The 13,231-nt window shown below is 39.5% G+C and overlaps 1 protein-coding gene across 2 annotated transcripts in view; it reads right to left on the bottom strand.

Moving 5' to 3' along the window:
* Positions 1–13,231, bottom strand: part of LOC143299129 (H(+)/Cl(-) exchange transporter 4-like) — a 59,104-nt gene that overhangs the window by 40,368 nt on the left and 5,505 nt on the right. For both annotated transcript variants that reach the window (XM_076612258.1, XM_076612257.1), the window contains exon 2: positions 10,519–11,502. In XM_076612258.1, the coding sequence (XP_076468373.1) occupies positions 10,519–10,795 (277 nt within the window). In that variant the 5' untranslated portion in view covers positions 10,796–11,502. The remainder of the gene's footprint in view (positions 1–10,518; positions 11,503–13,231) is intronic.

The raw sequence follows: 13,231 nt of genomic DNA on the forward strand, positions 1-13,231 counted from the left end.
AGTCGAACGCAGTCTCCTGAGTGATTTTATAATTTGGATTACACCTTTTTTCCCTTTTCTGTTTGCTTCATCCCACGCAGATGTCAAACTCAATTTTGTTGTGAATAACATTCCTAAATATTTATATGTATTGGTTACTTTTATTTCCCTATCACCACAGCACCATTTTTCACGAGTCGAAAGATGACCTCCATTGCGGAAAACTATAATATTGGTCTTAACGAGATTCACTGTTTGTTGTAGTCTGTCTGTTTCTTGCTTAAGGGCATTTAATTGATTTTGTAACCCTATGGGTGTGTCAGACAAGAGAACAACATCATCAGCAAATAGCATTAAGAGCAAATCTGTTGCGCCAGGTATCATTTGTATTCCATGTCTCCCCTTCTTTGATAACTCCACTGCCAATTCACCGATGAAAAAGGAAAACAGCTGTGTGCTTGGCATACAACCTTGTTTAACCCCTCTTGGACACTGAAAAAAGTCTGAATAAATACCTTTGTCACGAACACATACAAGTACAGAAATGTAGATGCTTTTAACAGCCATGTAAAACTCCTGAGAGAGAGAGACAGAGACAGAGACTTAGAGAGAGAGATAGAGCACAATACAACGGTCTGCTCCGGCAACATGAAGCGTTCGTATATATATGAATTATATATATGATTATGTACATATAGATAGATTTAGATTTACATACTGATAGATCTATATGAAATTATGTATTCATGTATGTATGTATAGACAGATGTTAGAAGAGAGACAGAGCTGAATATGTGTTTTATATTTTGATATATGTATATATTTTTTTTTGTTTTTGAAGAAATGGTGATGTAAACCAGAAAGTGTGAAGAAAAAGTAGCGTTACGAAAACGCAGTTCAATAATTTATAACTGTCTCTCTCATGTGCAACATTGCGCTGGGGTGGGGTGGGGTGGGTGGGGAGTTGGTGGTGGGGGGGAGCTGCTTTATTTTCTTTTTATATTATCTACATTCAAGCAGATGCAAACGTGCTAAAAACCAAAGCAAAAATGAATCGGTTTTCATTGTATACAGCGAATCTTACTACACGTGCGAAATTCCAGGCGTAACTTAACTTTCGCTTTACTGCAGCTGAACCGTCGAACCGACCAGTTTCCTTCGGGTGGGGAAGGAGAGGGTGATTTACCGCCACCCTTCCGCACTGCGTGTGTGCCCCAAAACGGCTTCAGCACTGTTATAGACAGTAAGAAGGGGCCTGCCGCGAGTGGTTTATCTCTCTTTTCTAATCTCCGGTACAAGCAAGCATTTGCAAAAGACCGCGAGTAGGTTAATCAAAAGTATCAAATAGAAATATTTCTATGTTAGACTTAAAGAGAGATAAGGCTGGAATTTGACGACATGTCTTTGGAAGCATGTTCCATTCTATGCTTCCATTAAATAAGAGACTCATCTTAAATAAATCTATTTTAAGCTTTGAGACAATAGCTTGCTCTGATTTATGTTGGAACTGGAAACACAATAATGTTTTAAATATTGTGGGCATGCGTTATGAACAATCTTATGCATAAGAATCAATGTGTTATATATAATAAGTAGATGAACAGGTAATATTCAAAGTTCTTTGTACATATTGTGCACAGATCTGCCTGTGGTATTTACATGGCTGATCATCTTAATGGCACGTTTTTGTAAAGAGCAAAGTGGCTTTAATGTAGAAAGAGGAAATTTACTCCAAATAATCGAGCAATAGCTGAGACGAGACTGGATATAGGCAAAGTGAAACAGACACCTAGAATGATTATCAAGAAAGCGTTTGATCTGTGACAATCGGAATACACTAGATAATACTTGTTTTATAAGGCAATGAATATGTTCCTGCCACAAAAGATTTTGATCAATAGTAATGCCTAATAGTATATGCTTAGTAACTTGTTTAATAATATCATCTTTATATTTTATGTTAAGTTGTGTTTCCTTCATGTTCTGTCTTTTCTGACGAGGACAAATTAACATGCATTCTGTCTTTTCAGGGTGAACAACCATATCATTAACATCACACCAGTTTTGGGCAGATTTCATGCTGGCATTCAGACGATAACTAATTTTGTCAACATTGTGACTAGCATATTGTATTGATGTATCATCAGCAAATAAATCACATATTGCATGTTGAATTGATAAAGGTAGATCTTTGATATACAGGGAAAATAAGAGAGGGCCTAGAATTGACCCTTGTGGTACTCCTCTTGGAACATGGCTTTTGGAAGAAATAAAGCCACGTGAATAGACAGATTGAATATGGTTTTCTAGATAAGACCTAAGAAACAATAAGCAGTTCTCGCCAACACCATAGCATTTCAATTTTTGAAGCAATATTTCGTGATCGATTAAGTCAAACGCTTTTGTAAAATCAAGGAATATCACTCCAACTGCCTTGCTGTTATTGATATCAAACAGCCATGAATCAGTTATTCTATAAAAAGCGGTCTTACAAGAGTGGTGCTGTCTAAATCCTGATTGACTGGTATATAGAAGCTGATATCTTTCAATAAGAAGAATAGAAGAATATAGAAGAATATGTCTTTATTACCAAGTGTACCAGGGTCAGAAGGAATATTGTGGGGATAGTACACAACAAGGTATGAACATATATCGAAAATCATACACAAACACAGATACAGTCGAAATTAGGATATATACAAGTGCATATCAATATAAAAACTTGTGCATACTCACACATGCATGCACTGCACGCACACACACGCACGTGCACGCACACACACACACAAACTCTCTCTCTCTCTCTCTCTCTCTCACACACACACACGTTTGAACAGAAGCCACATATTACAGGTGGATGGGGCTGATGACTAGATCTTCAGGTAGATGGTTGTTTATTGCACAGTTCTATTGATCATACTGAATTTGTTCGAGAGACAGGGCATTGACTGCTTTGGGGAAAAAGCTATTGGCAAAGCGATTGGTTCTCATCCTTATACTTCTGTACCATCGACCAGAGGAGAGCATCTCGAAAATCCAAAAAGCTGGATGTGATTCGTCCTGGCTGACTGATTTTGCTTTTTTGAGTAACCACTTATAATATATGTCTTCTAGAGAAGGTAGATCAGCCCCGGTAATCTTAGTGGCAGTTTATACGATTCTGTTATGGGCTGCAACTTCTGCCTTGGAAATGTTTCCGTACCAAACAGTAATAGCGAAGGTCAGCACACTTTCAATGACTGCTCAGTAGAAATCAACCATGATTTCTTTTTCAATTCCAAACTTTTTGAGGCACCGAAGAAAGTACAGGTGCTGTTGTGCTTTCTTAACAATTTTTTTTCCATATTTTTCTCCCATTTCAAATCAATGGAAATGATCAGTCACAGAAATTTAAAGTCGCTGATGATCTCTACATGTTTGTCTTTAATGACAAGTGGTATGGGGTCAGATCTGGTCTTCCTGAAATCTAAAATTAATTCTTTTGTTTTTGATACATTGAGTTCTAAGCTGTTTTGATCACACCAGCTGACAAGTTCTAGTACTTCTTCCCTATATTTTGACTGATCACTGTTCATAATTAGCCCTTCCAGAATAGTATCATCGGCAAACTTGGCCATGGTGTTACATTCATTTTGAGTTGCAAAGTAAGATACATAAAGGACATAAAGGATGCACATAAAGAATGTAAGACAAAGGTGTACATGATGTTCCAGAACTTTACAGACAGAAGACAACAATGAGATAGGTCTATAATTATTGACATCATTAACATCACCTTTTTTATGCAGTGGAATGACTTTTGCATGTTTAAACTCTTTTGAAAAATGATTTTTGGATAAACAAAGATTGAAGAGCTAAGTAAGAGAATCAGCAATATAAGGTGCAGAAGAAGAAGTAGAAATAGAAGAAAGGGATGGAGAAACAGACCAGCGGTTGGACCGACAGCAAGTCAGGACTGACCACATTTACTTCACACCGCATGCACAGAGCAGACCTAACATCCACCCTGGATTTTTCCACAACCCGTTTTTCTCAACTCACCCTTTTTGCTGAGTTCTCGATGCACATCACTGGCAGAGTCTTGGCACTTGTATGCAGAGTTTTTGGATGTTCCTGAGCCCAAGCTTCCATAGTGACGACCAGTGTGCTTCTCCACTAAAGTATCACTGCTGTCTGTCATTCTTTGTACGGGCAGAATGGATCCCATGTGATAACAGTCCTCCTTTTCCATTCTCTCTTTTCTATCCTTTCCTTGCTCTCATTCAACACTACATCTAATACTTGAAGCTGCTGATTATGTGATGGGTAAACCCAAATGCTGTGCTGTTCCCAGGATCACATCAGTGAAATGTTCTACAGCAGAAGAAAATGCCTTCCTCTTGCTACCCCTTTCACATGCAGTCACAGCTCAGCACTCTAAATCTTTCCCCATCACACTTTTTCTTTTTTCTCTCTTCATGACCTGACAGAACAGAAATCTTCCCACAGCACAAAGGCCCAGTCCACTGTTCCCTGTGCAACCATGCGGATCAGAACCCACGGTAAGGAAAAAAAGAAAAAAAAGAAGTGGCCTTGCATCTCACACTGAACGCTGTACACACACCAGACTTGCTTCCTAAGCTGCCACACAACAATTAATGGCCAGTAATTCTCTGGCTGTGGAGAATGCTCCCATTAAATAATGTAATTACACTGGTTAATACAGCAGGGGCACCAATTCTGCTGGCTTCAGCAGCATCACACACGTGTATGGCCACCACTAGTGGCAAAATGTATAATAAAAAAAAAAGAAAAAAAAAAAGGTAACACAGCCATATAAATACTGCTGTGTGCCTGGGGAAAGAAAAAGAGAGTGGGAGGGATGGAGGGCAGGAGGATCAGGTGGAATGGGGACCAAGGTTGTTGACACTGAGTTGGCCAGGTGTGAATAGCACATGGGGTGGAGAGGGAGGGAAGGGGAGGGAGAGAGGGGGTGTTGTGAAAATGTGAGACAGAGACAAAAAAAAAAAAAAGAGCAAGACAGAGAGAAGGAGAGGGCAGGATAGATGGATAGACAGACAGAGAAAGTCAGAGACAGAGACAGAAGAATTTTTTTTTTAAATGCAAGACAGAGAGAGGGAGAGAGACAGATGGATAGACAGACAGACAGAGATGATCAGAGACAGAGACAGAAACATTACTGACATACTTATCCTTGAAAAAACCAATTCAACTTCCATGTGCTGATCAAAGAATTAATTTGCTTTTTATGGAAATCAGTGTGTGTGTGTGTGTGTGTGTGTGTGTGTGTGTGTGTGTGTGTGTGCAAGCATGCATGCTTGTGTGTACGCAAGCATATGTACTTGCGCGCGTGTGTGTGTTTGTGTATGCATGTGTGCAACCATTTATGCTTGTGCGCACGCTTGCGTGCGTGCGTGTGTGCTTTCGGGCCACATGTACTATTTTGTTAGTGTCTTTCACACACTGTACCTTCTTCTAATAATTCTTTATGTTGCAGCTGCTTTCATCAAAATGGCAACATAATGTTGTCTTGGTCAATGTATTTTATTCTTCTTGTCTTCTGTGTTTTTCAAACTCATTACCATTGTCTTGATTTTCTGGTTTCTTTCTCCTGTTCCTTCATCTATCACCAACCCATACTTCAGAACCTTGGTAACTTTCCTTAATCACTCTGTTCAAACTGTCAGTCAGGCCACAAAAGAATCTGATAACTGCCATTAATTTACATCACAGCTAAAAATGACAAGTGATTGACACACATCAAACCACAAAGAAAAAAAAACACACCACATGAGTCAATATGTCATATGCTCATGATTATGAATCACACAAGGTTCTATCACTAGTTTCCAGTTGTCAGTGATCTGGGGTTTTCCTCAGATGCTAGACAAGCAACACTTCATACACAGTCAGTGTGTAAGCACACTTGTGCATGCACGCATGCGTGCGCGTTTGTGTGTGTGCGCGTGCGCTTGTGTGTTTGTGTGTGAGCTCATATGCATGAGTGCATGTGTACGTATATGTTTGTTATCTCTGTGTGTATGTGCAAGTGTGTGAGTGCGTGCATGCATGTATTTGCAAATGTGTGCATGCACTTGTGAATGCATGTGTTTGAACGCACACAAGACAGAGTACATCCCAACATGTGTGTTTGCTCTTCATGCTCCTTTTTGCACATGCCAGTGAGTGTATTCCAGCACATTCTCACTCTACACAAATGTATAAGTGAATGCGTTAATGTTTGAGCACATATCAAGTGATAACAACACAACCACAATAATGATTAAATCATACAAGTGAGAAGGCCAGTGGACATATACATTGATTTATATGATGCACAAAGCATAAACTCACTGCTGCTAAAAATTGAGCATGCAACGTCTTCAATAACTGGAGCGTTCCACTGAAAGAGATCTACGTGTCTTCCAGGCAACTTTAGTATCATGAATTTACATGTTTAATACAAGGGCAGTAGTTCATTGATTGTGTATTTTAGGTTTTTTTTCCCTTGAAGGGTATGTCAATATATATGCACCTTCAGAATGCACACACACATAGAGATATATGCTGCTGCACCTTATATGCTGGCATGCAGTAGATGCCTCTTTCCTGCCTTCTACTGTTGATCTCGGAAACTCTTCTATCTCATTCTCTGATCATGTCTGTGACCTTGGCTTTTTTCTCGATAAAGCTCTTTCCATGTAGTATCAATCAGCAGAAAACCTGTCAAGCAGCCTATTTTGAACTCAAGACGAATCAGCTCCATACACCACTACCTCACATTTGATGCAACCAAAACATTAGCTAGTTCATGCATACTCTCTAGATTAGAATTTAGACTACTCCAACTCTGTTCTTATCGGTTGTCTGCAAACACTCCTCAGACAACTACAGCAGGTACAAAACTCTGCCGCCAAACTGATTTATAAAGCAAAAGATCTGTAAACTGCACATCCCTTCTAAAAGAGTTGCACTGGTTACCCATAGAGCAAAGAATCCAATACAAAGCCACCTGTCTCTGCTACCTGTCTCTGTCATATCTGGAACTGCACCCCGATACCTCTCTGACATCTTTCAAATCTATGTACCCTCTTGTTTTCTTCACTCTGCTGCCAATGATAGAACTTTCTGCATCCCAAAATATGAAAGAGAAAATCAAGGTTGTTGAGCCTTTTCATCATCTGCTGTTCAAATATGGAACTCTGCCTCACCACATCCATCACAGCCCCTGACTGCCTTCCTTTAAATCTAACCTCAAGATTTTCCATTTCCATCAGCATTTCCTCTAGACCCTCTCATACATGAAAGTAGTTAGTTGATTGTGTAGGTATATCTGTAACACTGTATTGTGTACATGTGTCGAATGTATGGATGTATGTATGGATGGATGGATGAATGAATGGATGGATGTATGTATGTGTGTATGTATGTATGTATGTTTGCATTGTATGTACAAGTTTGTATGCGCATATATAGATGTTTATTGTGCATGATTGTGAGTTGAGGACTAAGTGTGTTTTGTATACATGCATGTGTGTGTGGATGGCACCCACACTGTTCTCCATTCTCATCTCTGCCATGCTGATTGACGCCTTCCAAGACTGTGACCGGGGCATCTACATTCAGTTTCGCACAGATGGCAAACTTTTCAACTTGCGGCGACTCCATGCCAGGTCCAGGGTGTCTGAGGCACTGTTGAGAGAATTCCTCTTCGCTGATGACTGCGTGCTTGCTGCACACACCCATGAAACATGCAGTTCATTATGGACAGGTTCTCAACCTCCTGCAGGCGCTTTGGACTCACCATCAGCCTCAGCAAGACCGAGTCCATGTGCCAACCAGCTAGCTCACAGAACGCCAGTGCCTCCCCCCCACCTACAATCAAGATCAATGACACAGACATCAAGTCAGTCGACAAGTTTTGCTATCTGGGCAGCACCCTATGCAGCAACGGAGCCCTTGATGCAAAAGTGATGCTGCGCATCGCCAAGGCCAGCTCCACCTTTGGCACACTCAACAACAGGCTGTGGAACAACAAAAGCATCAGGCTCAGCACCAAAATCAAAACCTACAGAGCTGCTGTGCTCACCACCTTGTTGTACTGCTGTGAAACATGGACAACATATCGCCGTCACATTCAACAACTTGAGCAGTTTCACCAGAGATGCCTACAAAAGATCCTCGAAATAAAGTGGCAAGACAGGGTCTCCAACCTCCAGGTCCTAGAGAGGAGCAGCCTGCCCAGCATCGAAAGCCTGCTGATCCAGTGCCAACTACGCTGGACAAGATACGTTGTCCACATGACAGACAGCAGGATCCTGAAGATGCTTTTGTATGGCCAGCTGAAGGAAGGCCACTGTGAACGTGGAAGACCCTGCAAGCTCTTCAAGGACACCCTGAAGACAAACCTCAAAGCCTGTGACACAGACATTGCTTCCTGGGAAACTGATGCCCTTGACCCCTCTCGCTGGAGGATGCTGTACTCTAGTGGCATAAAGACGTTCGAAAACAAGAGAATGCAGGCCATTAAGGAGAAGCGTGAGCGTAGGAAGCAGGGCTCAACTTCTGGAGACGTTTTCCCTTGCAACACCTGTGGGAAATACTGCGCATCCAGAATCGGCCTCTTCTCCCATATGAGGACACACACTGACAGATAAGCCTGCCTGCCTACTCATCCGTTGGACCGACGGGAGACTCCATCGTATGTGTGTGTGGATTGTACATTGCTTTGTGCAATGAGGAAAGCACTGATAAATGTCCAGTTATCATTATTATTATCATTATCATGTATGACCTTGAGCATGTATATGCATGTGTGTCCGCATATCTGTGTGTTATGGTATGGTGTGGTATGCTGTGTGTGCTGTGCTGCATTGTTGGTCATGTGTGTGTATGTGCACAAGCAGATGTGTGCATATGTGTGTAAGTTTCTTCAAATGCATGCATCTCTCTCTCTCTCTCTCTGGATGCATCTCCAACAATAGCAGTATCTCTGTAAGCTTGTATGAAGAATGTGTTGGTGTTTTTCTCCAATGTCCCTTCCCCATCCTGCCACACGTAAAGGCAGGTAACAAACATGTTCACTGCTTGGTCTGGTCTGGTGCAATGAGCTCCCTTTAACTTAAACTAACCATTTCAGCACTGCAATAGTATAAATTGGCACTCTTGCACACCACCACAAACTGGTTTTACAGGTAGCTCCATATTTCACCTCCACCCAGGTTTCATCAGTTTCATTTTGAATTTCCTGTCCGTAGTCAGAGCACCAGCAATGTACCTGCCTCTACAGTCTCCTTATGATGCCAAACTCAATCACTCGTACAGTTCCATTCAAGTATTTAAAAAAACGAAGAAAAAAAAAGGGATAAGTAAACTGGGAACAATAAGTCACATTACAATGGTCAGCTGAACCATCTTGACAAGTACAGTTCTACATTTATCACCTGCGATTAAGAAACGAACAAAGAGAGTGACAGAAAAGTGGATATATCCAGCACAACATTTTTAGATGGGGATACATGCATATACTATCCGTACCAAAAGAGCCCCTAGTATCCCTATCCCTGTTTGGGTAAACTGTCTTCAAAATCACATTTTGGCAGAACTGTACTGACTCCATGTTTTCTGCAGAGAGTGAAAAAAAAGTGTGACAGAAATCTTATATGAAACCCTTATGAAATAAACCTGACACACACTGAAATATGGCAGGTGGATGGGAAAGGAGGTCCCTGTTGACACAGATAAACAAAAGGAGAGGGAGAGATGCATGCACATGTGTGCACATGCACGCGTGTGTGTATGTACACACATGCGCACAAATGTACAAGTGTGCCAACTGTACATATATGCAGTTTCAGTTTCAGTAGCTCAAGGAGGTGTCACTGCGTTCGGACAAATCCATATACGCTACACCACATCTGCCAAGCAGATGCCTGACCAGCAGCGTAACCCAACGCGCTTAGTCAGGCCTTGAGAAAAAAAAGAAAAAAAAAAGGTAGTAGTAATGAAAATAATGATAAAATAATAATAAAATAATAATAATAAATAAATAATTAAATAAATAAGACAACTATGATGATAAATAAGCAAATAAATATAAAACATGAAGACACACATTCACACATACACCCACACATGCATAACAGATATGCCCCAAAAACACAGTTTCACAGATATGAAAGCACAGTCAAATACATATAAACGTACATGAGCTCCAACACACTCACACACACACACACACATACACCACAAATTACCCTGCACCTCCTCTACCCCCTCCTCCACACACTCATTTCTAGTACATATATGCACGAGTGGATAATGGCAAATGACTCAAGAATAACTACAGAAACAAGAACAGCACGAACAACATTCTGTATGAAGGTACACCAATATATTCACAAGTGCATCAAGGTAAATGACTCATTAATTACAGAACCAAGAACAGCACTAACCTTCTGTATGAAGGTACACCTACGCTGACATGTACACGCAGCATCACGAATCCACAAGCAGACAAACCACACCTGCATGCCTCACCTTGAGACCTGTCCGGCAGGTCGCTGATACTCTGAGCATCGCGGCCGTCCATGGCAATGTTCAGCATGTCGTCGTCGTCGGACACATGGTGCCTAGCTTGCTGTCGTCTGCCCTCGTCCGAGAAACCGGGTCTGGATCGTCCTTCCACCCTGCCGTTGGTCGTCAGGGGCAACTGAGCCACGCTGCCGTCCTCTCCTCCTTGCCTCACTGTGCGGTAGTAGGGGGTGGTGGGGTCCATCACCTCGACAAGCAGAGCATCCGTCTCCTGGGGTTCCATCCAATCACACGTCCAACGTTCATCAAGAAAAGGGAGGAAAGGCAGTGGAGGGGAATGGTTGGGAAGGAGGTGGGGTTGGAAATTAGGGAAAGGAGGGGTTAGGGAGGTTTAGTAGGCCCTAATGGTTTTCCTGTTTGTTTGTTTTTTTGTTGTTGTTGCTCTTATTTATTTTTATCCCCAAATCTAAGTTCAAAATTTCTTTCACATTTTCTAGTTCTTTTGGCTTTTGTTGTTGTTGTTGTTTTTTCTTGCCTTTCTTGCTTTTCTGGAATTTAATTACTTTGCCTAAATTTATTGACAAGTCAAAATGTATTCATAGAAGATAAATACCAGAGCAAACAACACTTAGGTGGGTGAAATATAAACCCTTTTCTTGTTTTGTTTTGTTTGTTTGTCTGTTTGTTTGTTTGTGAAGATAAAAAAATGATGTAATATTTACTGTTTTCTTTATATATATACATATATAATTTATGGAGATTAAAAAAAAAGATAGCTTCCTTTTATCAAAACTTTAAATTGACACAATCAAATAACTTAAGATTGCAATTACATCAACTAATATAAAAAGTATTCATATTAATATTATCCTTGATGGTGTGGAAGTATACTGCATGGCTAGAGAAACCAAGCTGCCTTGAGGCTTTTTCTGGGGAGGAGGGTATGTTGGGAGTTGGATGTTGCCAACGCCTGGGCAACAATTTGAGCCACTGAAACAAACAGTACACCACCCATGAAACTGCTTTTCAACACCAGGAAAATGAAATCTAAAACATAATGTTTATTTGTTCAAAATCTGCTTAAAATGCGTTCAACATACTTTCAATCAATGACAACATCTGGTAAACATTCTGTTTTTTTTTTTCTTCATTTCTGTAAATAAGTAATAATAATAATAATAATAACAATAATATTAATAATGATAATAATAAAAATCACCATGAAAATAACCTGCAAAAGCATTGTAATGTGGAAATAAAATGCAACCTGATTTGTGACTAAATATCTCCAGAAGAGTAAACACACACACCAATTATCTGATAACCGACTATATAAAAACTTTTTTTTTTTTCAGTTACTGTTTTCTTTTTTGGGGGGCTGATTGTTTCCATATTGATTGACAGACTCGTATCAGTGTTCATTCATTTATTATTTTATACACTGACTTACATTAACTAATACTTTTAAAGAATTAACATCATTACATTTTATTTTGTTTTTATACTGATAGTAGTCTCTAAAATAACAGCCAAATCTAAAAATAAAAAAAGTACATTTAAAAAAAAAATTCAAACCAAAATATCTAAACTGAAACTAAGTAAGCAAACAAACACTAATACAAGTTACAACACAATTTCATGGACAACAAATACATGGCTATCTACTGATACAAAGCACACACACACACACACACACACACACACACAAAATGTATCTCAAACAACTGAAAACACATTTACATGTTACACTGCACATTCACCAACATAAAGTCATTGTCCTGAGCATACTTCCAATATTTGAGTAGAAAATAACAGAGTCTAAAATGTGCCATAAAAATGTATTTCAAGTATGTGCATGATTATGTATACATGTGCTCATTCAATATGTACATCTGTGATCAGATAACGGATTGCATTAAAATACCATGCTGTGCAATGAAAACATCACACGCAGCCTAGTTCATGGGCAGCTCTCTGCGTTGTTGTTTGAAAAAATATCCTACTAGACTTGGGAAAATTCCAATAGTATCCAACTGATAAACAGTACACCAGATCAACACCGCACTTCAGATGATCACTAATACAGTGATAAGAAATTTTTTTTGGTCAGTCAGGCATGAAAAAAAAAAGCAATCTTTTCTTTTTTTCTTGTGTGTGTGTGTGTGTGTGTGTGTGTGTGTGTGTACACATTTGCAATCTTATGTAAGTATGCACATGCATTCACTGCTTGAACTGAGTTAGTTCACATGATCATGCATGCATAATTATGTGTACACAAATGAAAGAAAACAACACCAAATCATACATATGGCATTTATGAAAGAAACCAACACCCAATCATACATACAGCATTTTTATGCATGCGTGCACACGTACTGAACTCTACAAAGAAACAAAACATATTATGCATAATGTAATCATATACACAACAGCCTGTGTGCTGATATTTCAAAGTCCACATACTTGAAAATCATTATAAATTTTGTCACAGCTAAACCTAAAATTGATTGGGTTTTTGTATTTTGGTGTGTGTGTTTTTTTTATAATGAACAATGCTGTTTTCTTCCACTATGATATATTCTGTTTTACTGTAAAAAAAAAAAAAAAATAAAAAAAAGAAAAGTTATTGTTATCATTATCATTAATTTTTTTTATTTTTATCATTATCATTAGGTACTGTTTCAAAAAAGAAAGCTACCCAGTGATACTGAAGTGTTCT

Source organism: Babylonia areolata, chromosome 24, assembly GCF_041734735.1.
Source record: "Babylonia areolata isolate BAREFJ2019XMU chromosome 24, ASM4173473v1, whole genome shotgun sequence".
Classification (NCBI taxonomy): Eukaryota; Metazoa; Mollusca; class Gastropoda; order Neogastropoda; family Buccinidae; genus Babylonia; species Babylonia areolata.